This window comes from Typopeltis vanoorti, chromosome 9 (genome assembly GCF_054136105.1).
Source record: "Typopeltis vanoorti isolate ZY-2024b chromosome 9, IOZ_Tvanoo_1.0, whole genome shotgun sequence".
NCBI lineage: Eukaryota > Metazoa > Arthropoda > Arachnida > Uropygi > Thelyphonidae > Typopeltis > Typopeltis vanoorti.
The window spans coordinates 110,900,450-110,926,970 of record NC_143557.1 but is presented as its reverse complement, the minus strand read 5'-3'; the positions used below and the strand labels follow the sequence as shown (position 1 = coordinate 110,926,970).

Genomic DNA, 26,521 nt, shown 5'->3' with positions numbered 1-26,521 from the left:
CACACACACACACACACACACACACACACACACACACACACACACACACACACACACACACACACACACACACACACACACACTCTCTCTCTCTCTCTCTCTCTCTCTCTCTCTCTCTATGTATGTATTAAAATAGGAGTACTTTGTTGAAATTGTACTTTGTTAGAGAATTTTTTTTTTTTTTTGCTTTTAACATTTTTAAAATGCCACTATCTTTTAGAAGGAAGAATGACACGAGTTCATTTGTTGGAAAGCTGCGGATTCCAATCCTATCAAGGGACACGAGAAATTTTTCCGAGAATTTTTCAAACCCAGGTTGAGTTTATTGGTCTCAGGTAGATAGGAATAATCCCCCCCCCTTTCCACCATTGCACACACTCAAGAACAGAAATAGACTGAAGAACATCATAACTGATACACGTTACTCTGTGGTATCATGGTTTGGGTGCATAACCGCAAAATCCTAAAACAACGACACAGGACCATATTTGTGCATACCTGGTCGAATATCATCTACTTCAGCTGCCTTTCCACCTTTTTCAACCTCAAGTGTTGATAATGCATTCCTAAATCCAACTATTCTGTTACTTCTTCTTTCATTCAGCAATATTTCAAAGTAATACACTAGCCATCTAAATCGGGTAGCGTTGAATGTTATAGCTACATCTCCCTTTCCCTGATCATTATTGCCTGAATGTAACATCTTGTAGTTGCTATTTAAAAGATTACTTGTTTTTGTCTTTTTTGTTTCTGTAAGACCAATTATGTCGTCAGAGCTTCTCTAATTCTTCTACCATTCCTTTTCTTTTTGTAGAGGATTTACGCATTTCAAATTAAGTGAGTGAAAAAAAAAAAAAAACAAGAACAATGATTGAGCAACGTTAGTGACAAATCAGTGTGCACGGTTGCGAGTAAAACATCAATGGTGCAAATAATTAATCGACGTGAGCAAATACATGAATGCTTGGAGCAATAGCCATAATAGAAAAATAAACGAATAGCTCCATGAAGTTTTGTCCAAGATTTTTGCCCCCCCCCACAGTGTTAAGTTCACTATGGAGACAGGTAGTTAGATGGCAAGCATTCAAATAAGTTCTATTGTTAATAAAGATAAAATATTCTAACAGTTTTTGCCGATGTACGTCTAGTTATTACCTACCTTAATACCCTTTAGATCCTTGCCTTCTGAGGATCTTCCAAGAGAGAAAACGGAAGCGATTCTGGAATTGCTTGAGGCTAAGTTTTGTATGAATCGATGAATCTGTAAATAAAAGGACTTTTTACTTGAAATTCTTCTTAATTTAATAGTTACTTAAATAGTTACAACAATTGCTTAAAATATTTGTAATCCAGGACTGTTTCATTAGGAGCACTAGATACTGCATTATTCTGCTTCTTTGCAAGATATTTTCTAAAATTATTATTCCGTCTTCCCCATACTTTTGTTTTCAGGAAATTGGAAAATTTCAAATTTAGTTTGTGATCTAAGTCTACAGAAAGAAAGAAATCCAGGATGACACCATGTTGCTCCGTAACTGAATGGTTTGTTGCGCCATTTGGAAGCAGATCTGAATGCAAATCTTCTCAAATAAGAACTTACGAGCTCGTACTGTCTTTTGCAAGGGGGACTAAGCTATACTGGTGTCCAAAAGGTAAGGACGAACTACATTTTTACCTGTATAGGAATAAAAATTCATGACTACAGCCAATGTGGATATAAATTTATTGCCAGCATACTAATAAATTATATTACACAAAAAATGTGTTATAAATTTTGTACAGATTAAATTGCAGTACATTTTTGGCAAAAGTTACAAATTTCCTAAGAACGTAGTTAAGGAATTAATGTACAGTGCATACAGAAAACTATGCAGAGAGACATTTCTGCATGGAATATGTCCGCCCTCGAACTGCGATGCAGCTCTCACAACGTCGTACCATGCTTACCACCAAGATTCAGGAGTTATTGAGACAAACTGGCCCACTCCTTCTTCAGAGCAAGGATAAGGCCTTGTTTGCTTTCTAGAGGAGATTTTCAAGCAGCAATTCATCTCCCTATTGTGTCCCAAACGTGTTGAGATCTGAGATGCTGGTACTTGATTCGATTAATATCCTCGGTCTTGAGAAGTATCTTCACTGCTCGTGTACGATGTGATGTGGCATTGTCAGCCATAAAAATGAATTCTTCGCCTACAGGACCACAAATAATGGAACATAACGTTGACGATCTTCGTTGCAATATCGTTCGCCAGCATAGTCCCTTTTTCCAGCACTTGTAGCTCGGTGCGTCCATTAAGCATAATGGCTCCCTACACCATGACCCCTGCAACGCCGCATCTATCCCTTTCAAGAACATTCTCGCGCATGGTAAGAAGTACCACTTTCACCCCCAGATCAAGTATGTCGTCTAGAATCGGAGGAAAGACACTATCATCTGTAAAAAGCAGGGCTGGATTAATCATTAAGCAAAATAAGCACGTGCTTAGGGCATCATGGAAAGGGGGGGGGCACAGAATTTCTGCTTTAGTTAGATGACGAATTTAATTAAAATTAACTTTTAATTAGTTTTTCATTGTTTTTATCTTTTCTTACTGTTACCTACTTTGTTTCAATAAATAATGACGTGTAGAAGGCCTAATAAAACTCTAACCACATGCATGACAGTTCGTTTACACCGTATTATTACTCACGACGCTTTCTGGCACTACCATTGCGTCAAATGAAGTAATTTTGTGTAATTAACGTAGCCATTTTATTTCTTATTTTCCTGTCTTTAGGTCTTGTTTTAATAAATTATATCTTATAAAAGGCTCCAGAGGAAAAAATAAAACAAATCACGTGGTTGTCTCAGAAACGCGCCTCCAGTAAAAGGCCTAGCTGTCGCAGAAGTGCGACTCCGGTAAAATACGTTAATTAAAGCACGAAAGCACAAGATTCAGCTGTAAGCCGAAAATTAAATTGTTCGTATGATTTTGCCTGTGATATGTGTAACTGTGTTGATTGCCACCTAATATTCAACAAAATAATCTTTTTATTTCTGTATTTAACAGATCCCAAGAACCAAGATGAAACGTGTTCAGTTAAGTGGTGCACAAAAGCGAAAACTATCAAAAAAGAAACAATAGGAGGCTTTGGAATTAGATTCCAAGCCTGCAAAGCTGACTGATTTCTTCACACAAGTTCCACAACATTATATACCAATTCCTGATCAGAGCCAATCTCCGTCATCAGAAGTGGACACAAATACCACTTCGATCACTTCAAAATCAAAATATGATGATGCTGGAATCATCAAGGTGTCACAAGCAGGTTCATCTAGCACATGTCTCACTACTGACCTCACTTTCTCTGTAAATTCTCTTGATATCTCTACTGCAAATGTCGATGCAAGTTGCTTTACAAAACATTCTGAGGTTGAAATAACTGATGAAAATGAAAGTTTAGTGGGCCATGGTGATGGTGGTGAAATGATTCAGTCTGCAAAAGATGAAGTAAATATAGCAAAATATCCAAGGTTGTGGCATGATTTCTCTGCTGATGACGTGGCTTATTGGACTGCTTGTGGACCCAGTGGCTGTCAACACCACAATGGGCCATTTGACAAGTCTTACCGACATTTCAGTAGTGGCAAACCAGTAAGATACTGTTCGCAGAAACTTTTTGTTGGGACAAAAGCCAATGGTGAGGAATACAAGATAGAGTGGTTATTGTATTCACCATCAACGGGATCAGTTTATTGTTTTGCTTGTAAACTGTTCGCTCCTAAAATTTCTCACATTTTGTTACAAGAGAAGAGTTCAGTGACTGGCGAAATACTATTGTAATTGATGAAAAAAGCGCTACTCACCGAGACTCTATGCTAACATACTTAACTTGCAGACAAGGTGTAGGGTTGGGATAACAGTTGGTAAAACAAATTCAGGAAGAGTGTGATTACTGGGACCATGTCCTGAGGCGTGTCATAGCTGTTATTCGTACGTTAGCTGAACGTGGCTTGGCTTTTCGAGGAACAGAAGAAAGATTTGGATCATTGCAAAATGGGAACGTTTTAGGACTGCTTGAGCTCATAAGTCAATTTGATCCATTTTTAGTAGGTCACGTTGCGAAATATGGGAATTGTGGCAAAGGAAAGCCTTCTTATCTGTCCAAAGCCACCTGTGAGGAACTCATTCAACTGATGGCTCAAAAGGTCCTCGTGCTTATTGGTGATGAAGTAAAATCTTCTGGTTATTTTAGTTTGTCAGTTGATTCAACAGATCTGTCACATATCGACCGGTTAAGTGTTGTACTTAGGTACTTAAAAGATGGACAGCCTATTGAACGCTTTTTAACCTTTCTGGAAATGAAAAGCCATACCGATGAGGAAATGGCAAATCAGGTGTTGCAGTTCTTACGTAAAGTTTGTCAGCTAAACTTTTCAAAATGTAGGGGTCAGTTTTATGACAACGCTGCTAACATGTCTGGGCGTTATAAGGGGACGCAGCAAAAAATTTTAGAAACAAACAAGTTTGCTATATATGTGCCCTGTGCAGTTCATTCACTAAATTCGGTAGGCCGAAGTGCTGTTGACTGCTGTCAAGAGGTGGTTAATTTCTTCTCTACAGTGCGGTTGCTCTATACCTTTTTTTTCAGGCTCAACCAGCCGGTGGACAATTCTTAAAAGTTGTATTGGAAATGAAAATTTCTTAAAATTCCTTTCTGATACCAGATGGGAGGAACATGCTATGGCAACAGCAGCAATTTTGAAATCTTTCCTTCGTTTTTATGTTGAATTTTTGGGATGAGATTTTGCAAAATGTTCATGGAGTAAGCCAAGTTCTGCAGAATGAGGATGTCAACTTAAAAACATGTGCAGATCTGTGTGGATCATTAGCTGACCAATTGTGTACTTCACGAAATGAATTTGAAAGATATGAAGCAGCTACAAAGGAAGTGCTACCAGATGTTTATTACAAGGCATCTCAAACTCGCAAACGTATCAGAAAGAAGGTACCCAATGACGGAGATGCTCCAGAAGTATATCTGAATGCCAGAGATAAATTTCGTATCACCACATTTTATACAATTGTTGACAAACTTGAAACTGAGATGAGAAGTGATATACAAAGAAATATCAGAGAGATTTTCTTTTCTAAGTGATGTGCCACATAATGCTACTTCAGTGGCTTCATCATCTACTGAAATTGAAAGGTATTCTCAGTGTTGTCAAAAGCTGATTGAAGCTTACCCTGAGAACTTGAACACTAATGTCTCAGCTGAGCTTCAGCAGTTTCACTCATATGTGCGTCATAAGTTCAGTGCAACAAAAAATGTAAAAACAAGATTCAGTCATGCTGAACTTTATAAAATAATTGTAGAAGATAATATTGAGTGTGCCTTTCCAAATGTAGACATTGCCTTTCGTATATTTTTAACATTAATGGTCACAAACTGCTCAGCTGAGCGTTCATTTTCTCAGTTGAAGTATATTAAAAATCCCATCAGAACAACTATGCAACAAGGCAGGTTGAATGCCTTATCTCTACCAAGTATAGAAACAGATGTGTTACGTAAGATTAATTTTGAGGATCTGATTAAAGACTTTGCAATTAAAAAAAGTAGGAGATAACTTTTCAAATCTAAATAAAGTTGAAGTATACAAAAATAAACATTATTTTCCATCTTACCATAAGTTTTATTTCATTTTGAAAAATAAAAATGTATTCTATGGTTTATTATTGTTTATATTTTGAATTACATATATATGGGGCACCAAAATCTTTTAAGTGCTTAGGGCCTCAATGGGTCTTAATCCGACCCTGATAAAAATTATACATTAGCCCATTGGTGTCTTGTGCAATTTTTATGGATACAACACCACTGAAAGCGTGCTGTACGATGAGCTGTGGATAAAGGGAGCCAGACTACAGGCCTTCGGGAGTATAGGCTTACTTGTCTCAGACGTCTTGCCATATCCGCGTACCTTTCCTTAAACAGAGCCGCTTGGAAGCTCACTTTCTGTAGTACCTCGATTACGTTTTGCTGTTATAACCAAAAATCTGTCTTCATACTCTGTGGTAGAGTGAGCTTAGCAAACGTCTGGAACACATTCCATCGGTTTGAAACGCTGCCCAGAGCCTGGATACAACTTATGTGAGATTCAAATTCTGTAATATCAGTAATTCTGCGGCTTTCTTCAAGCTTTTCAATAATTCTTCCCCCTGTGAAATGATCTAGTTATGCCTTTGAAAATTTACGACTTTCAAGTGGGCAACTTTAATCCTTCACGAAAAGAGCTTTCTTCAAACACAATTCGTTTAGTGCAGGCTTTTGCCTTTTATTCTGTCGAGTGCTGCCACGTGATCCCTTTGCGCGCATTCGAAAATTTGAATGTGTGCCAGCTTTCTACTCGAAATCGTCAGTTATACAAATTTCCAAATGATGATTCGTCTGAATTTATGGTTATAAAATTCAGAAATACTGTTCGTCCCTACTCCTTAGGTTTTAGACATCAGCGTAGAATGGAAATGAGAACAAAACATTTACATGCATTTAGATACGAGGTCTGTTTTCAAACGATTTTCCAAGTTGGTTGCTGTATGACTCTCTTTGCATAATCACATATCACCCAGATACTTTTTGAACATTCTGGTATAATTAAATATAATGCTTCTGTTATTCAGGCAGCTAACGAGTATAATAAGATTAACATGGGTTCAATGAAGAATCGCATTCGAACACCCAAACATCTGGGTAAAAGAAAAAGAAGAGTTTTTTTTTTTAATACTTTATGAAAAAAAAAAGGAGCTTTTATACTAAATGGATTGGTTGGTTGTTTAGAAGTATAGTCGAAGCAGCTAAGGGTTTGAAGCAACTGAATTATGTTTGGTAACTGCGTGCTTGTGTGTGGTGTCAGGTTTGTCAATTTTTGAATGTTCAACCAGTTTTTGGGAGAAGAAAATCCTACCACTTCCGAAGTTCAATGAAAGTTTCATTGAACCACTAACGCTTGCTCCTCGCTTGTCTTGTTTGTTATCATATTCATCAAATTCCTGATTATGGCATTAAACTGTGTGCTATCTTTGTTCTTCTGATTGGTTTGCCTCTTTTGTCGAATGAGAAACCCTGCTTTATTGGAGAAAAACCTTTCTGTCTTCCTATGAAACCGACTATCTCATCTTCAGATGGAACAAACAAACAAACAAACAGCAGCTTATAAAAGTTTTTTTCATGTCCTAGACAGATTTGAACCCTATTAACGATGCACTGGTTGTAACTGAGACTGGAGGCTCGTCTAAATGTCTAACCTCCAACAGATTCATTCGCTCCAAAATACTCTTTTCCAAAGCAACTCTGGCTACGAGGCTAGTGCATTATATGTGTTAATTGCATGTGTTTTAATGGCCCGTTTGCCTTTTTGCGGGATGAAAAACCAGAGTTTCCAAGGAGGGGAAACCCACGTCCGTATGAGATCAGGTAACTCATCTTTAGTTAAAAGCTCTGATAAAGGCTTTTTAATTAACCTTGATTTATCTTTATGCGTACTTCTCGAATGTTCCGATACTTCTGGAAAGTGGTGTACGTGCACGCATTTACCCGCGTCTGCGCGTTGTAACGTATGCTGTATGAAAGGAACAACTTAAAAACTATACAAATGAGTGCAGCCCAGTGGTAAAACGTGAAACTCTTGAAAAGCAACAAAGAAATAGTTCAAGTTAAAAACAGACAGTGGATGAGATGAAAGGACTGCATTAAAAGATTGACAATCACTTGCACGCTAAAATTTCTTTATTTCCTTTAATATAATGCTGAAGTTTAATGAGCGTACCACTTACAGTATCTAGCCGTTGATATCGAAGAAAAAAGGCATCAGAAGTATGGAGAAAAAGATCATCTACTACTGGAGGTGACGCCATTCTTTCTTGATAGAGAATTCTGTAATGTTAGACGAAAATTTGAGCTTATATGAAAGTTGTATAGTTACAAATATAACAGTCACAGAAATATTTTTTTATGTTTCAGAAAACAATTGATTCTTGCGTTCATATAAAAAATATACCTGGTTATCTCTTTCTTTCACATTTCGTTCGTAATTTATTACAAGAATATTTCAAAAAAATAAAAATAAATACATATATATATATAAATAAAATGGTTATTATTATTATTATTTTTTTTATTCAAGTAAATGTTAAGCTAATAAATAGTTTCCCCCCCCCCTACTCCACATCGAAACATGTAAACAAAAAATTAGGCGATCACTTTTTTTATTTTTTTATTTTTTTTTATTGCATATTACGAAGGCTACTGATTTGCTATAAACAAATAGCTCTGCAACTACTGCATCTCTACCAATGTCAGTACAAGAGTGAAGCACGCACACACACACACACACACACACACACACACAGTTATGAAATGCATTATGAAATATGATCAAAAGTATAAAAATGCAGGAAGTGTGCTGATGTGACATCTGCATGTAGAAAATAAGTTCATAGAACAGATTCTGTGAAAAAAAAACCTTACACTGTAGAGTAGAGCTGTCCAAAACACTGCCCGTGGTGCGATTTTGTCTACGGTACTCTCTTAACTAAAACACACGAGGAAATGAAACAATCTTAAGACGATCTTGTGTTCCAGTTAAGTAACTGGTCGTTTAGGAATATGGATAAAGCAGTTAAGGTTACAAGGCCAGTGCATTGTGTGTGTGTGTGTGTGTGTGTGTGTGTGTGTGTGTGTGTGTGTGTGTGTGTGTGCGCGCGCGCGAGCGACAGTTTTTTTTTCTTTTTTTCTGTTTTGCGGATGTATAGAAAGAGAAACATGGATCATACACGGGATTCCACTCAAAGTCTTTCCATCTGAAAAGCAATGACTGGAACAGAACAGCAATGCGCAGCTGTTTCTATGTGGAGAGCAAACTTACATGGATGTTTCCTGATTAAGCCAAATATTTGTTAAAGTTGACTGCTTGTTCAGGATGAGATCATCTGCTCGAAAGCAATTATTAAGATTTCTAGGTTCTAGATGCAGCACAAGCACTCTAATTTAAGATCGAATAAGATCTAGAGGTCAATTTTTACAAATATTCAGTCCCAGTAACACGGTGTTTCCTGAACACATAGGAAGTACTGAGCATGACTCCTAGTTCTCATCACGTAATCATCTCACCTATAGTTCATATCAATGTGTCCTAAATGAGAGCTCACTGTATATGTTTGGCGCATTGAAACTGGCAACTTAAGTCTATGGCGAAAAGTCGAATGTAACTTGTTGATTAAAAAAAAAAAGTTACATTCTACTGCGTTTTAGTTTATTACGGAATTTTCTATATAGTATGATGTCCACGTACATCCAATAAGCACATCTACCGGGGTTGGTGTGACTCGCAGAATTAAATACAGTAGTCTGGAGTGCAATTTTAAAATATTTTCTAACGCCAGCATCATGAAATTATTGTAGACCGCTGCTTGAAAAGTACTGAAAAAAATAAATAATGGATCATAAAAAATAAAATAAAAAATGCACCAAAAGTCATGATCAGTGGTCAGCTGTTTTAGCGAACAAAGGATGACGGGACGTATTTGTTCTTCTCATCGAAATTAGATAAATGCAAAGTAATCCCAAAACAATAAATACTTTTGTTTTAGGGTTATCCAAACGTTATCCAAATAATCTGGATAACGTTCAGATATCTTATCCTTTTTAAACTCATTGATAGACGAAGCACTCAACACTCTCCAACCAAAAAATCTAGTCCTCGTATTCTTGTTAACCACACTCTTACTTAATTTCTAGGGATTACCTCTTCTTCCACTTCTATTCAGCTGCTGAAATATATCCCCTGCATTAATCCTATAAAATCCTTTTAGTAACTGAAATGTTTCTATCATATCCCCCCCCCCGTTTATCACCTATCAACCAAATTTTGCAATCCACAAACTGTCGATTTTTCAACATGGCGGGTGGGGAAATTCCACAGACCACGCACAAAAATCTCATTCCACCAACATCTTCATGTCCCTAGCAGGTACTTATGCATAGGCACACAAGGCTCTATCTTGGGGCCCCGAAAAATTAGGACCAATTTAAGGACCGCCAAACAAGGGCCCTCGGAACACTCTAGCGTAAGTATCCTTAGCCTCAGCAATTTCCTGAGGTACAGTTCCATCACTGTGGAACACAGCTTGTAATTTTCTAATCCTAAAATGCATAACTTTACACTTTTCCACATTAAACTGATATCCATTATATCCATTACCTTTTTAGTCTATTTAAATCATCCTGCAAGCTCTCCATATCACTCTGATTACTATTACTGTACTCTACTATTACTCTATCCAATTTTGCATCATCAGCAAACAACTGAATATTTCCGTTCAGATTATTTCCCATAAAATTTATATATAAATTATATAAATGTGAAAACCTAGCAGCACACCACTGGTTATCTGCTTGCTCCTGGACACTGCTCATCATACTACTGTTTGGTATTTGTCCCTGCACAACTCTCATATCCACATCTCCAGGTTAATATCCATCCACATTGGTTCTAATTTGCGTAACACTATTCCATGGATGTGTCCTTCAAACGCCTTAGCAAAATTCAGTAGTATCACTGTGTATCACAGCAATATCACAGAATAAAATAAAATTGAAGGTTTTTTGACTTATTGTTAATATTATTGGAGCAACTTTGTTATTTTGAAGATCCAGTTTATGTATAATACACGGGACCAGTCGATTAAGGGACAAAGAGAAAAATCGTGATGACTCGAAGGTGGGAGGGGAGAAGTCAGGTACGATTTTTCTTTTTAAAAAGTGTCGCTGCACTGATTATTGTATACAAATTAGTGATAATGTCAGGTGTATATGCAAATGAGTCACAGCACAAAAGCGGACGTTTTGCAGTGGTTTTCCATTTCGTGTCTGGAGTAAGAACAAGACATTTTGTGATAGCAAAATTCTTGGATATGGCTGCAAGACATCATTTTACCGATGAATTTAGGTAGCGAGCGATCATAAGACTAGGGGCCGGCCAAAGTCAGACATAGGTATCGAGATGGGTGCATGTGAGTCATTCCGTGGTTCAGACTGGAACCAATTCCAACATTCAAACACAGCAGTCCAGAGATACAGTGAATGAAAGCCACAGGACGCCGCAGTGGGTGACCGATATTTCCGAATATCTGCTCGCCGAAACAGGAGTGCTGTTCCGAATCAACTATAATCTGACCTCGCGTCGGTTACAGGAACATTGGTATTCGCTTCTACCATGCGCAGAAGGCTTCATCAAGGTGGTCTGTACGATAAGCGACTGGTAGTCTGCATACTCCTATCACCACGCCACAGGAGAGAACATTTGAGATGGGAAAGGTTCCATGTCAACTGGACACCCCCAAGACTAATGGGGAATTGTTTACAGGAGGATCCCGATTTGCTCTGCAAGCGATTCCCGGCGTGCTTTGATTTGGGCCCGCCCATAACGTGTGCTTTAGCCCAGGCACACGTTATCGTCTCTCTAATATCTGAAAAAGGGACACCTAAGGTGAAGGAAGTGTGATAATTTGGGGAGGCATCTCCTTGGGTGGACTCATAGACCTGTATGTGCTTCCTAGCACAGCCATGAATACTGCAACTGGTAGAGACGAGATCCTTGGCCCCTATGTTTGTCCTTATGCAGGTGCAATAGGGGAGACATTATCCTATAAGAAAATAATGTTCGTTCTCCATCAGGTGAAGCTCGTGGACCAAATCTTAAAGAAGAGGCTATCGTACGTATGGACTGGTCACCCACGTCTCCTTAGCCTAACCCACTGAGCATATCTAGGATGCTCTAGAAAGACGCGTTGCTGCTCTCGATCCCCGCCCCTAAACCTCCAGAAACTTAGAAGAGATTTGCAGGTGAAATAGTTGTTGTTACCAACTGAGCTTCCGGATACCAATATGAACACTATTGAAACATCGTTGTGAGAACTGTATTCCCGTGAGGGGTGACCACATTCCTTACTGAATCATTCTGATAATCTAATTTTGAACTATGATTTTTGAACATTGTCTTCATGTATCTATTTGTTACTGAATTAAACTATTTATTCGTAATTTTTGTGGGTGTTCCTTTCGCTTCGCATTTCTTACTGCTTTTCAGCGAATTTCACAAAAATTCATCACACCAATTCTGAGTTAGGGTGATTTTTCTCTTCGTTCCTTGATTTATGGAAACTACAGTAGTGTAGACTTATGAAATTATTTAAAGAGAATTGCTTACATTTATGATATCTAACTAATCAGTTAATTGCCAAGTTTACGGTTATGAAGAACGTATCAACGAATAGATGAAATGCTTTGTTTTTTAGCGTTTGTTATTAATTAAAATTTATCAAAACCAATATAGTACCTTTCAACATCTTCGATCATAATCGTTCGTGGTATTTTATAAACGTCCATGAAGAACTGGAAATGACCAATTTTCTCTGGAGGAATCATAACATCTACTGGACGGTCTACTGTTGACGGTTCCATCCAAAAGTCAGCCTTATCCAAATTAAAAACAAGCAAAATAGAAATTAATAATTGCCTGAACATTGCATCTATAGTAGTTTCAATTCAACATTTTATAATCAAAATTTATCATCGTATTCTTTCACTATATTTGAAACGGTTCCAAATAACTTGCTAGAACACATATATGTATGGCTTCATTCAGTTGAGAGTATTGCACTACCTTTAAGACATGATTCTCATCGAGACTGGGTTTCACTTTTTTGCATTAAAGTTTCACTGATTTTGAAGATGCTTTTAAGATGGCTTTCTTTACTTACAAATATAAGCTTTCCACAACTTTTTATAAAGATAACAGTTAATCTAGCACAGGAAAGGAAGGCTTTTCTGCCGGAATCCCGGCAATTAATCCCGCAACGCAATGAATTTGACAGTAGTCACATTCAGACAAAAATACATAGTGTTTGGGACCAGAAGATGATTGCTGTTGTCTACCATACGCTCCTCCTTCCTAAATGTCTATGAAACTCAACGATAGGCTTGGGCTAGCTGTCAATGACACCTAAGCGTGAAGACTGCACTCTACCAATCTTCAAACAGTTAGGGCCAAAAGGCATCACCTAATATCTTTGGGGAATAAAAGCCATTAACAGATTTATTTATTTTTTAGAAAAATACATTAAGTTACTTTTACTTTTCTGAGTTAGAACGCTATTATCATGATCCTGGGAAATGAAAAAGTAACTTCTAAAACCTCTTATAAAAGAAATACTAGCTTACACCTCATAGGACGGACCTGATAGGAGAGGAAATGACCACCTCATGATGTTGGTCTTACTAAAGTTTACTTTATTTTATCAACTGACGATATAACTTGGAACCTGAGACCAGGAATATGTAACTGCTATTCGCGGACCACATTCAACAAGTTCTAAAGCTAAGAGAAGCCAAACAACCTATCAGTCAAATATAAATAAATAAAACACATCTTGTAATGTTTTTTATTCCTAAAGGCGATAAATTGAGCTTCCTTATATACTAAAACTAAATATTTAATAATTTTAATTTAATTTAATTCTACTACTAAAACTTTGTGAAGATCGATGGGCAGCCAATCTCCACCCATCAATAACATTGCACATAGCTATCAGTGAATTATGATAAACAGTTTTCACCTTCTTGTAATCTTAAAACTAATAAGTGTATATTATATCCAAAATAGTATGAGTTCTACGGTCGATTTTTGAGTTGCAAGATTAAAAAATCCGAGGTTTTGGAGGGTAACACTGCTTGTTTGTACCAAAGTTTATCTGATTCTGAAACTGGCTAAAGAAATGCCTTGAAAAAAGTTATATTTGGCGACTAAAGTAACTTTATCCAGCAGCTTAGTTTTTTTTTTTTTTTTTTCATAAAACTTATTTGAGTTTTATGGAAAATCATTTCTGGAAGTAAAGTTTTTGAGGGATAACAACTTTGCTTCCTGCTCCAAAGATTGATTGACCTCGGAATTGTTGAATAAATCCCTTAGAAAAAGGTTTTCTAGTTGGTGACTAAAATCGAACTTTTAAGACTTTCTTTTGTCTATCTGGTGTCATGGAGTTATATCTATTGTTAATCAAAAATTGGTTTATATATTTTTTTTTTTACTAAATTAGCATTTGACAACAATGAAAAACAAGTTTTTTTTATGGTTATCAAATATATTACTTAAAATTATATATATAATAAACAGATAAAATGTTAAAATTTCAATGATATTGGATTTCTATGTGCAGATTATTTTGGCAAATTAAAGCCTGCAAAAGTCCTCTACCTCAAAGGGTTTTCATCCAAGACAAATAAGTGAAAATTGGACTAAAAGAGAATAAGCAGAATTTTGCTGAAACTAACTTGTTTGAAAATCTACTGGCAGCCATCCTCCATCCTGAGTTGTAACCTGTAATTAAGATGTCTTCCGATAATTTTGTAGACTTTTGGATCAGAGTACACAGGTAACTGACTGTACACTGACTCGTATTATTGTACAAAACTTCCTGCTTTCGCCAAAGATCTTTTTGTGCAATTGAAAGAGTTTCTCTAATGCATCTAGAATGGAACATATGGCAGTTTTAATTCTGACGAACTTACATTATGGACCAAAAACCTTGCAACTGGAATTCTCATGCACTGAAAGGGATATATAAGTAAAGCAATCTTGATTCAGATCAAACAGTTGCATCAATGCTTCATATTTCTGCTTGATTTTACTTTTCGTTTGATTCAACAGAAAAAAAAATTAATTCCAGAGAATTAAATACCTAAGATAATTTCCTACCTCAACTGCGGGATCTGATGCTAATCTTTTAAGAATCTCTAGCTGCTCTTCTGTGGTTGGAACAACTCGAAACACCGAATATCTAAAGTAAATATAAATAAGTGTTATTTATTACTATTATGCATTAATTATTAACTATTTTAATAATCAACCTATATAATAAATGATCATGCCTTTTTAAATGTTAAAGATACCAAGCTATTTTAAACCTGGTTTTACTCCATTTCCCAAGTAAGCAAACAGACAAACAAGTCAAGTTTGCGCCTACAAGTGTTGCAAGTCTAGCTGACCCTGCACGTAGTGCAAGACCAAGGCAACTCATGGTAAAAGTAGTATAAGCTCTGATCACTAATCTTAATATTTACCCTTAATGCAAAGCACATCTCCTGGAGGAGATGTATGATGCTTTGTATTAAGGGAAAGGGGCCACTACCCAGACCGGTTTCGACCTTTATTCAGGTGTATTTAAGTAAAGACCTCTCTAAAAATTAGGACGATCCCTAGACCACTCCATAGTGGCCGAAAGACCGTCCAACTCAGCGTTGTTCCACTCAGTGACAGACTCACTCCGTCACCGAGAAGAACTTCTCATCGTTGGCTCTACCCAGTGGCAGGCTCACCCCACCACCAGCCAGAGCCATAATCTCAGCGGTGGCCCTACTCAGAGACAGGCAAAAACCTATACCCAAGCAGAGCCTCTCAAAGCCAACCCTCACCAGTTCCAACCCCCATCGAGGTCTCATCAGTGGGAGCCAGGCTAGAAATACCAAGATTTTAGTAATACAGAGCTTATAAGTATTTTACCAAAACAAGTTACCATAAGGTGTTTTAACTATATTAAATAAAAATCTCAGGAGGAGATATAAATGTAGAAAGTATTTTACCTTGGGTATAATAAATGTTAAAGATACCAAGCTATTTTAAACCTGGTTTTACCCCATTTCCCAAGTAAGCAAACAGACAAACAAGTCAAGTTTGCTCCTGCAAGTGTTGCAAGTCTAGCTGACCCTGCACGTAGTGCAAGACCAAGGCAACTCATATTCCTATCCAGTAATAAGCCAAGATCCCTTGTCTCCTCAGTTTCTTGTAGCATAACTCCGTGCAGGGTTAGCTAGACTTGCAACACTTGCAGGAGCAAACTTGACTTGTTTGTCTGTTTGCTTACTTGGGAAATGGAGTAAAACCAGGTTTAAAATAGCTTGGTATCTTTAACATTTATTATACCCAAGGTAAAATACTTTCTACATGCTTTTTAAGTTTTTAATGCCTCTTAATCCCTTATAGAAAATAGGCAGATAGCCTTAGCCTTATCTAACTATTTCGAGATCGAGGAGGAAGTTCAGCCTCCACCTGTAGCCAATCAGAGATAGCTAGCACAAGATTATCACTAATTAAGAACGGCACCTGGTGAAGAGACAGAAGACAAATGCAGCCATTTCTGGTCCTTAATACATTTATTGTTAGAACTAGTATGGTTTAACAGTTGCTATTTTTGAATTTACAGAAAGAAAAACCCGATTTTCGGGAGAAAGAAAACAAGTTTTCCCATGGCAGAGATGGATTGACTGGGCAAGGTTGAAGAAAGGATTAGAAAAATGTTCCTCGGCGGCAACCAGTTTCGAACTGAGAACGACTTTCCTTTGACGGCCTAGTGCTATGGATGCAAATGCCATTTCCACAGGTCTACACATAAATAACCTAGTGATAAATACAATATCCTATATTTTTTTTTATTTCCCAAAAGCAGTAGGTGGAGCTTTATAACCCTAACTTTGTTGGACAGTTAATTTCCATCCCTCACCTCTACTGATAATGAGCTCAAGCTCAGTGAACAAAGCTTTCAGGAGAGAAAAAGTATGGCAGACAACTGACCAGTGGCGGCCCATACATAAGCACTGCAACACTGAAGCACTCCAAGAAAAAAAATGAAAAAATTAAATTTTGTTTGTGTTTATAAATAATAACAATGCTTACAACATTATATAAATGCAGTACAACATGTTAAAGGTTACAGCTTATGCTTTGACATTGATTGAATAGTTAATAATTGAAATTGTTCGATTAACGCTTTAGATTACAAAACAAATGCACTGCGATCTAACGCCGATATTCGTTTGCTCTTGTCATTGCATGTTACATCATGCCCAACTGTAACTGCTCAAACAGCAGTGTATTTTTAGTATGCTTACGCACCTTATTTCTGTGAGATATGAAACGTTTATTATTGGTGCTTATGCGTGGTGAACTATTTTTTGTAAATCTTATTTTATTTTGTTAAAATAACATATAATTATTTATTTATTATAGATACAAGGCTGAATTATGACGAGTGTCACTGTTGAAAATATGAAAATAATATTTTTTCAATTATCGTTACACGAAACAAATGCACTGCGATCTAACGCCGATATTCGTTTGCTGTCGTTGCACGTTACGTCATTATTATTATTATTATTATTATTATTATTATTATTATTATTATTATTATTATTCCTGACACCTCCAAGGAGTCCGAAGACTCATCGCGGGAGGACACCTACAATTGTCTCACCCACTACACCGAACCACTACTACGAATCATCTCCATCAACGCCATCTACCGCCCACCTCCACCACTACCACAACTAGTATGTTTTGTCTGTAAATTGCGTGTGTTCTGAAGGGCCGACTTGTCTGTATGGGGGATGAAAAACCCGAGTTTCCGGGAGAAAAAAACCCTGCTACCTCTGTATGGGATCGGCTAACTCACCTTCGATTGAAATCGACCAGATAAAGATTCCTCCCGTCTCGACGAGAATCGAACTTAGGCCTATTCCAATCGAAGGGAGCAATGTACCGTCGTTCTTCCAATTGCGCTACGGAGGCGCAATTGGATACACTGCATTAAACACGTCATTAGATACACTGCAGCTTGGGCAGTGTATCTTATGCCTGTGCTCGTTATTTCTGTGAGATATGAAACGTTTATTATTGACGCGTGTTCGTGGTGAACTGTTTTTTTGTAAATCTTATTTTATTTTGTTAAAATAACATAAATGCACTGCGATCTAACGCCAATATTCGATTGCACTTGTCATTGCTATTGATACGAAACTTTTATTATTGGTGTTTGTTCGTGGTGAGGATGAAATATTTTTAATAAAGCAATTTTTAATATGTAAATTTATTTATTAATAAATTCGATACTGATTAAGAAAAAAAAAGTTTTTTTTTTTTCTTTTTTGCAGCACCCCCACTTAAAATTTTCACTGGCGCCATCTTGTGGCTTTAAACTCGATCACATATATTACTGTTTGCGAGTTCCACGGCAAATTTTTTGAGATGCAATTTTAAAATCCGATCTTCCGTGAGAAAATACCTTACATATCCTTTCCAAAAATCGGAAATCCTACTAATTAGCAGAATAAATTTGAATAATTAAGCATTTATTAATGAAGTATTTAATCTGATAAACACATTATTAGAAAAAAACTGCAAGATGTAAGTTACGTGATTATTTCTTGTGCAGTAGATCCATGTGACTCTCTTCAATTCTATTCCGGGAAGAACAACAAATTTCAGAAAAAAAATTTTGGCAATATGTTTAAGAGTCCTTTCAGCGTGCTGATAGGCTTTCATGAGTCCATTAAATTTTGGCTTGTTATTAACGACAATATTACATTTTTTTTATTATTATTTAATTTCTTCGTGAATCTGACTTTTTGTTTTCGTTTTTAATTTGGCAGCCGTGGTACATATCCGTTTCTAAAATGGCCATGACACTCATTCTCGGAATATTGTGAAGTAGTGTAATCAAAGCATTACAGTGATCATGACGCAAAATAAACTCAGCTTTTATAACGAAAAAAAAAAAAAAAATAAAAGTTGTGCTCTATTAATTAGTAAACCAGCAATAACCTGATCTGCAGTTTTTCTGGAAAGACCAATTTTGCCTTCTTTTTTAACTATTTAAAAAATATTGTCAATTCAAGTGAAACTTTACTTAGACTAAAAATCGATGTAGCCATACAATAGCAATAACAAAATAAAACATAAGCCTGAACTATGATAAAAAAAGACGCATTTGAAAAGCATTCTTGAAATATATATATAATATAGTGACATTATTTATTATCATAAGAATTGATTGTAGAATAATTTTGGATTATGTACTGCAGGCAACTTATTTATTGTTATTTGTAAAACATAATTTAAAGTTTAATAATAATAATAAATTTAGTTTAATCCTTTATCCAAGCGTGAGCAAACAAAGTTTGCGCTTGCAAATATCTTCAGAACTGAATATGGTGTTGTACTACCTCACTGAGGTAAGGTAGTGCAACTCGGGGAAACTCGTAGTAAAGGTGGAGCAAGCTGCCAACACGCCTATCCCAGTATCTCCCATAATGCAAAACACATCTCCTTGCGGATATGTATAATGTTATGCATTAAGGGATTGGCCACTACCCAGACTAGTTTCGACCTTTATTGAGGTCTCTTCAGTGGGAGCCAGGCCCAGTGGTGGAGATATCAGGCAGAAGCAATAGCGAGGTCATCTTTACCTATAGGAGTTACTGAAAGGTGTGCCACCTTTTTTTTTTTATTAAATTACTCTGGATTTAGAGAAAGATGTTGAACGTTTATTTTATTTTTTCAATTTTAGTTTATCAATAATTTAAAATTGTTTTCTGACATTAAAATAGCCTGATTTATTGAAAGAAGGGATAATAATCATTCGTATTGTTTTATAGTTAAATTATGGGGGGGGCTCTTCCCCCTGACACCTACGGCGTCCCCCCAAGTTCCGAACTGGTAGGCCGGTTCTCCTTGAATTCTGATGACTCGAATTTTGAAGACTCGAAAGGGGGGTTCCTCCCCCCGGCACATAAGGCGCCCAAACCCCCCGAGTTCCGGACTGGTAGGCCTGTTCTCCTTGAATTCTGATGACTCGAATTTTGAAGACTCGACACTCAGGGTAGCCCTGAGTTTCAAAACATTTCAAAAAACGTGACACAGAAACATTACAAAAAAAAAGCCTTATCATTTTATATTATAGAGTAGATTTAAAAAAAAAAGTTTGTCTTTGAAGTGTAAAATGTTTGACAAGAATAAACTCTTTTAAGAGTCAGTGGCTAACACTTAGCCATTGACTCTTAAAAGATATTTACTAACTTGATATAAAACAACCCCCCCCCCCCCCAGCGCAGTCTGTGCAGATGAAGTCCTTTGCTTGGAAAGACCTGGATTTCTTCTTATCCTGGAGTCTAGGATAAGAAGAAACATTATCAGCGCTTCTCAGGTGAAGGTGAGTTAGCCGGTCTCATGCGCAAGTTTTAATAGTTTTCAAAACCAAATGAAGTGTTTCTTCTGTAATGATTCCGATTTAAACTAGAACTGAAATGACTCCCATTTTAGTAGAGAATTCTACGTTCCATATTATTTAGTTTTATTAACTTTTGAATATTCTGTCATTAAAAACAGTCGAATTGAAATCAAAATGTAAATAATTCGACAACTTTTCTCAAGTAAAAATCCTAAATATCAAATTTGAATAAAATACATCCAGTCAGAGTCGCTGTTATTATATGCGTAGAGAGGGGAAGCAGTCAGGCAAAATGAATTCCATAGGCTCGCATTTCAGATGCATCTAATGACATTACTATGATCTTTGTCTAGATTCCGATAATGCAGTGTTTCTCAAAGTGTGATACACGCACCCCTGGGGGATACGCGAAAGGTCTTCAGGGGGTACGTGGCAATTTTCGGCTATGCATCATTAACGCAAGGAATCATTATATTTCTCAACAAATAGTACAATTAGAGACAACTGGGATAAAAAAAACGGCACTAACTAATGAATCACCCCCTCCAACCTGCTGTATAGGCTCAAGCAAGCCCACATGTTGTCGGTGCAACATATGGTTTTGCTTGACATCACCCCGTCGTGAACGTGTTAAAACTAAGAAATATATAATGAATGTGTTTCAGATATTATGGAATTCGGTTGAAGAGAATTAGCATTTCAACTCAACTGTTGAAATGCTAATTTGTCTTTGGTTCACGCGATCTTTTGTTAATACCACACCAATCATAATGCACTTCTTCATAGCTGCTCTCATATCTCAAATCTTGTAAATTACTGGTTGAAATAATGGGATAGATGAAGCTATTTGGGTAGATGACTTTGACGATGCACACAAGGAAACTGTTCTCGATGCCTAAAGTAGCAATAGCGAGTAGGAGCTTCTTGGTAAGTCACACCATTTGCCGTTTTTTTCTGAAAACTTTAGTTCCCGAAAATCCCCGCATATATCTCGCACGATTTTTTAGCTTTAATTTTTGGAAAAAAAGTGCGAGTTATATTCGAGTAAATAAGGTAATTTTTTTTAGCTTTCAAATTCTTATGTATGAATCATTGGTTCAAGATTGGATTTATAAAACCCACAAAAGAGAGCAATATAGAAAATACAAGCAGTTGTAAGCAGCAAGAAAACGTTGATATTGCATCTGAATCAAATGAAATTGATAAGGGTGTGTCATCTGACATCTCTAGAGAACCAACTAGGAAGAGGATGAAACTCTTCGTAAGTATGATATGAATTACTTGAAATGTGGATTTTCATGGACGGGAAATGAAGTGGAACCTATTCCAAATTTTGTTCTATTAAAAATATTTTTTGTTTACATGAACATATACATTCAAATAAAATAGACATTTACAATGAAATATACTTTATTTATTTATCATTTGATAAGGGGGTACTTATTAATAATGAAAATTTAAGAAGGAGTATGCAGATATCTGAAGTTTGAGAAACACTGCAATAATGTACAAGCAGTCGATAAATTATTAGATTGCTGTTATGTGATTTGCTAGTATATATATATATATATATATATATATATATATATATATATATATATATATATATTGTTGCATGTGATTTTTTTTTTTTTTTTTGGAAAGGTTATTTCCAAATCCATAGTACATTTTGTATGGGCTAAGGATTTTTTTAAATATTATTTTGCGCTTTACCGCACGAAAAAAGACTTGGGTTCAAATCTAGTCGCCGACTACAAGAACTTTTTCTAAGCCTTTTTTCGACTGGTTCCCGAGTTAAGCGATCTATACCGATTAATTAGTGATAGCCTTGGGCCAGATATCTCTGATTGGCTACCAGTGGAGATTGAAACTGCCCACTCAGTCTCCTAAAGTTAGATAGGGCTAAAACGGCCTCGCCTACTCTCTATACTGGAACAAAAAGGCGTTAGCTGATTATATATATATATATATATATATATTTTTTTTTAATTATTTTTTACCAGGTCCAGAAGCCCTCCTCTAGAGAGCAAACATAAAATTTTTCCAAACCACTTCAGGCCTCCAATAAGCGGCCCGTGATCTCACATCGGACGACGACATTCATTTCCCACCTAAAGACAATCACAAACATCCATGCCCACTGCGGGAACCTGCAGCCTGTTGTTTATTGTAGGCAATTTGTATGCTGCGTTGCTGGCCAACCAGGCCAGCAACGCAGCATACAAATTACCTACAACACAGTGAACGGAGAATAGTCATATTACTCATTTTAAAAGTGTTTATATAACATAACATTAGAATGCGAACTGATATTGAAAATGACACAAAAGAAGAACTATGATGCGTTAAGTCCTCTGATTAGTAGTTTACAGGCAGTTTTAATGCAACTGACTTGCTCTTTCTCTGTTGCATAATGTGTAGTCTGTAAATGCTTTGTATGTGTGTGTGTTTTTGCTGTTTCACGGATCTGATTTGCCTGCTTGCGGGAGGAACAGTTCTGCTACCTCTGAGACCAGCTATCTCACCTTCAACTAATAAGCCCTGTATTTGAATGTCTAGAACAAATTCAAATGCATGCCTTTCCAACCAGAAGGCATCGTCGTTACTGACCGAGATACAGGAGGTCTTATGGAACACTCCAGCCATCGTAATTTTGTACAAAATTCAAAAACGATAGATCGAAACTCATGCAACAGTACTAGTTTATGTTTATTTTGAGATATAAACGGAAGCAAATTTTTTCCTTGTGAGCTGATGATAAGATTTTCTGAGAGATTCAATAGGCCAATATTAACATGCCTGCCACGTGATTACCCATATGTACAACTTAATTGTACTGTAGGCAAAGATAAACTTCACGAGATATTCTTAAATGAGGAATTTTTTTACTCTCCTTTATTACCACACAGTGTTACCGGAATCTCATTTCCCATCCTCGTGTAATTTATATATATATATATATTACGCTTGTAGGCTATGGAAATCCGTTTTATACCTTTTAAATTAAAAATGCAAACGCTTTCACGAGTATACCGACATTTTTTTTTTTTCTTTAAAAAGGGAAAAATTCTACTTTGAACTATACATTCTCCAACGTTGGGCTTCGATGAGTTTTTTCCCAGTGGAGAAAACCTTGCTATGGTAGTTTGAGACGACTTCCAGTGTTCGTCAAAAAGGCTTTATCAATACTAGTCGAGTTCTATATTCAGGATTAGATTAATGACAATCTGATTTCATTCATGTATGAATCATTGGAAATCTCTTTAACTGACGGTTGGTTTTTTAAGAAAATTATTTATTTGTTAAATACTAAATTATTACGTGGAAATATTACCTAAAAGGTACTATTCAATATATTAAATAAATGTTGTCACTTACCCAACATAATGTCTTCTGCCATCCGGCCCTAATTGGTAGCCGCCGTTTACGACTGTGAATATAAAACTAAATACAAAGGCAAAAGAGAGGTCTCTGAGCATCATCTTATTTCCAACTTGAGCGAAACGACACTACTTCTGTTCTGAAGTTCGCGGTGTATATAAGTATAGAGTCCCAAGATTACTCAACTGATGAGTGCCAGTTATATTGCCCCAGGTAAGACAGGTATTATAGAGAGAGAAATCCAGTAAGCCGAGCGCAAACAAAGATTTTTATCATGCCTGACTTCGGATATATATATAAATAAAAAAACGTCTTCTTTTCTTTTTCTTAAAATAGCTTTCGAGATAATTTTTTTTGTTTACTTGATGTCACACTCGACTTGAATGTTATCAGTGTTTTTATAAAAGAGAAAAAAAGATACTAGTGTTGAAAGAAGAGTATAAAAACCTTAAAATGTTTTATATTCCCATTGTTTAAGTGTAAAAGTTCTCGTGCATTTGCGGAAAAAACAAATCGGGTTGAATTATTTGTCTGTTTACAAAAAGATATCTCCTTTCCCAAAGAAAAATAAATATTTGTTAAAGAACACGTCTTTCTGTAAACAGACAAATAATTCAATGTTTTGAATTATTTGTCTGTTTACATTTGATTTATTTTATTCATATATTTTGATTTATTTTATTGATATGTATTTTAATCGCCTTCACTAGCATTAAACGTGTAATACTCCGTCATGTTTCTCTGAAGAGTGTTTCAGTAAAGCGCATTTTGCCAAAATTAAAATAATAATAATAAATAAATAACTTTAAAATCCAATAACTACGCACATCCGATTACTTATTACTCCTTCAAGATATCAATAAAATGTGAAAAAATTCATCTGCCCAGTTTACCGCTAAAACAAAGCTTCGAATATACTTGGTAGAATAACATTTGTGGAAACGCGTTATTTATCATGATTATATTGCATAGATAATAGAAATTTAATCAAATAATCTAAATCAAAAATTATTTGCGACCTGGCATTTACCCTCATTTGAAATAGAGGACTACAACCATTTATATATATAAAAGAAATGGTTAAAATTATTATTCTTTTCTTCTTTTTTTTTTAAATTTAGAAATTGTGGTTTAGCTTAACCCATAAATACCTTTATATTCTGTATATGTATTTAGTATATTCATTGTAGATTTTCTATATATCTTTTTTTATATATCTACATTAGTATATAAATCCTATTATCTTAGCTATAAAGTGTCACATGCAAAGGATATTATACGCACACATACACACACCTTGTTAATGTTGCAACTGTGGCTGATGAGGTTATCCAGGCTATTTTTTTTTTTTTTTTCTGTTTTTCTGGAGGTGAATCTATTTTAACTTATATAGTAAAAATTAAAAAAAAAAAAATCGACCACAGACTCTGTTAACAATACTACGAGTGCTAGAGTAGATTTCTATAAATTCTATTAAGATTCGTCTTCCCTGAATTAACATTTAATGTCATATACCAGACGCCTTTTTTTTTCTTTTTCTTTTTTTTCCCCCAAAATAATTTAATTTCAAATTAGCGTTACGGTCTGTATTAGCAATGTCCAAATCCAATTAGTGATCGAGTAGTCACTCTTATGCTTCTTAATATTCTAACGTGCCTTTCTATGTTGATTTCGGAAAATATGAAAAAAAAGCACCTATTAGATTAGTTTTGGCCGCCCATATGTCTATTACAGTTAATTATTTTACATGTCTCTGTCTGTTTTCAAGTAATCTCAGGATTCTGACTGTATGGAGTTTATTGAGATCTGAGTTTTGCCATCTGAGTTTTCGTTGAATCAAACGAAAACTCAGATGGCACTCTTTGATTACCGCCAACTCGTCACAGATAATATAGTGAGAGTTCTTTGAAAGCAACAGAAATCAAAATTCAATTCCCTCAAAGAATTTCAAAATGTATTTTTGCAAACGATTATAAGATCATTCATATGACAAAATTAGCATGCTTACTTGCTCATATGAATATGTTGTAGTGCATTGGTCTTCTAACTGGTCTGCCTGCTTTGCAAGATGAAAATCTCGATTTTCGGGAGAAAAATATCCAGCTACCTTAGTATGAGCGACGTCGGTTTGGAAAGTGTTCTGCATCTCCACACTCAGTCTACGTCCTGTAGAGTCAACAGCCAGGTTCCAATACCGAAGAGCACACAGCGGTACGTTGAAGAGGAGCGGAGTGAGTTTTGCATATTTCGCTATATTTCCAATACGTAAGAAAATAATTTTAAGAAATAAAGATACTTATATAAATATCCTTTATAAATAAATATTAAATAAAAATAAATAAATAAATGATTTTGGGAATAAAATAAATTTATTAATTATTAAATAAAAAAAGTCACACAACGCAGTAATAGTAAAATTACACATATTAAAAATAAAATCACGCCAACCTTAACAAAAGAAAAAAAAATAAGTATTACACATGAGATGAATTAGAATATTACAAATTTTTGAGTAATTTAATTTAATAATAAAGACAAAATAATATTAATAATACTTATATAAATAAATGCCCAATATAAAATCTTTTTTTAAAGTTTTACTTTTCTTGCTTTTAGTGAAGCAGATTCATCAATTATTTTATCAAAATTAATTTGTTTTGTACATTCCTGTTCGATTGATAAAATTGCCATATTTGACAATTTTTCCTGAGCAAGTGACGATCTTAAATATGTTTTGATAATTTTTAGTTTACTGAAGCCTCTTTCACCAGAAGCTACAGTAACAGGTATTCTATTAGGACTATTCTCAATGCAACTTCTAAATTTGGATAGGACTGAACTAAACTATATTCATGAATCGTTTTTAAAACATCTAAACTTGTAGTTGCTTTAAGGTCTGGAATTAACGTCATTGCCTGATTTTTGAAACTGATTATTTCTGATAATAATTCTACAGAATTTATATCGTTTGGATATTTAAGGGATAAATCATAAGCTGCTGTTTTTTTTTAATTTTCTGTATCCGTGGATTTTAATTTTGCACC

General features: G+C 35.7%; 1 protein-coding gene across 1 annotated transcript in view; it reads right to left on the bottom strand.

Moving 5' to 3' along the window:
* Window positions 1–23,941, bottom strand: part of LOC150103423 (carboxypeptidase B-like) — a 51,986-nt gene extending 28,045 nt beyond the window's left edge. The window contains exons 1-5 of the mRNA XM_090398162.1: window positions 23,475–23,941; window positions 14,795–14,876; window positions 12,377–12,513; window positions 7,815–7,914; window positions 1,160–1,261 (exon numbers count right to left, since the gene is read on the bottom strand). Of these exons, the coding sequence (XP_090254288.1) occupies window positions 1,160–1,261; window positions 7,815–7,914; window positions 12,377–12,513; window positions 14,795–14,876; window positions 23,475–23,578 (525 nt within the window). The 5' untranslated portion in view covers window positions 23,579–23,941. The remainder of the gene's footprint in view (window positions 1–1,159; window positions 1,262–7,814; window positions 7,915–12,376; window positions 12,514–14,794; window positions 14,877–23,474) is intronic.
* Window positions 23,942–26,521: the final 2,580 nt, after the last annotated feature.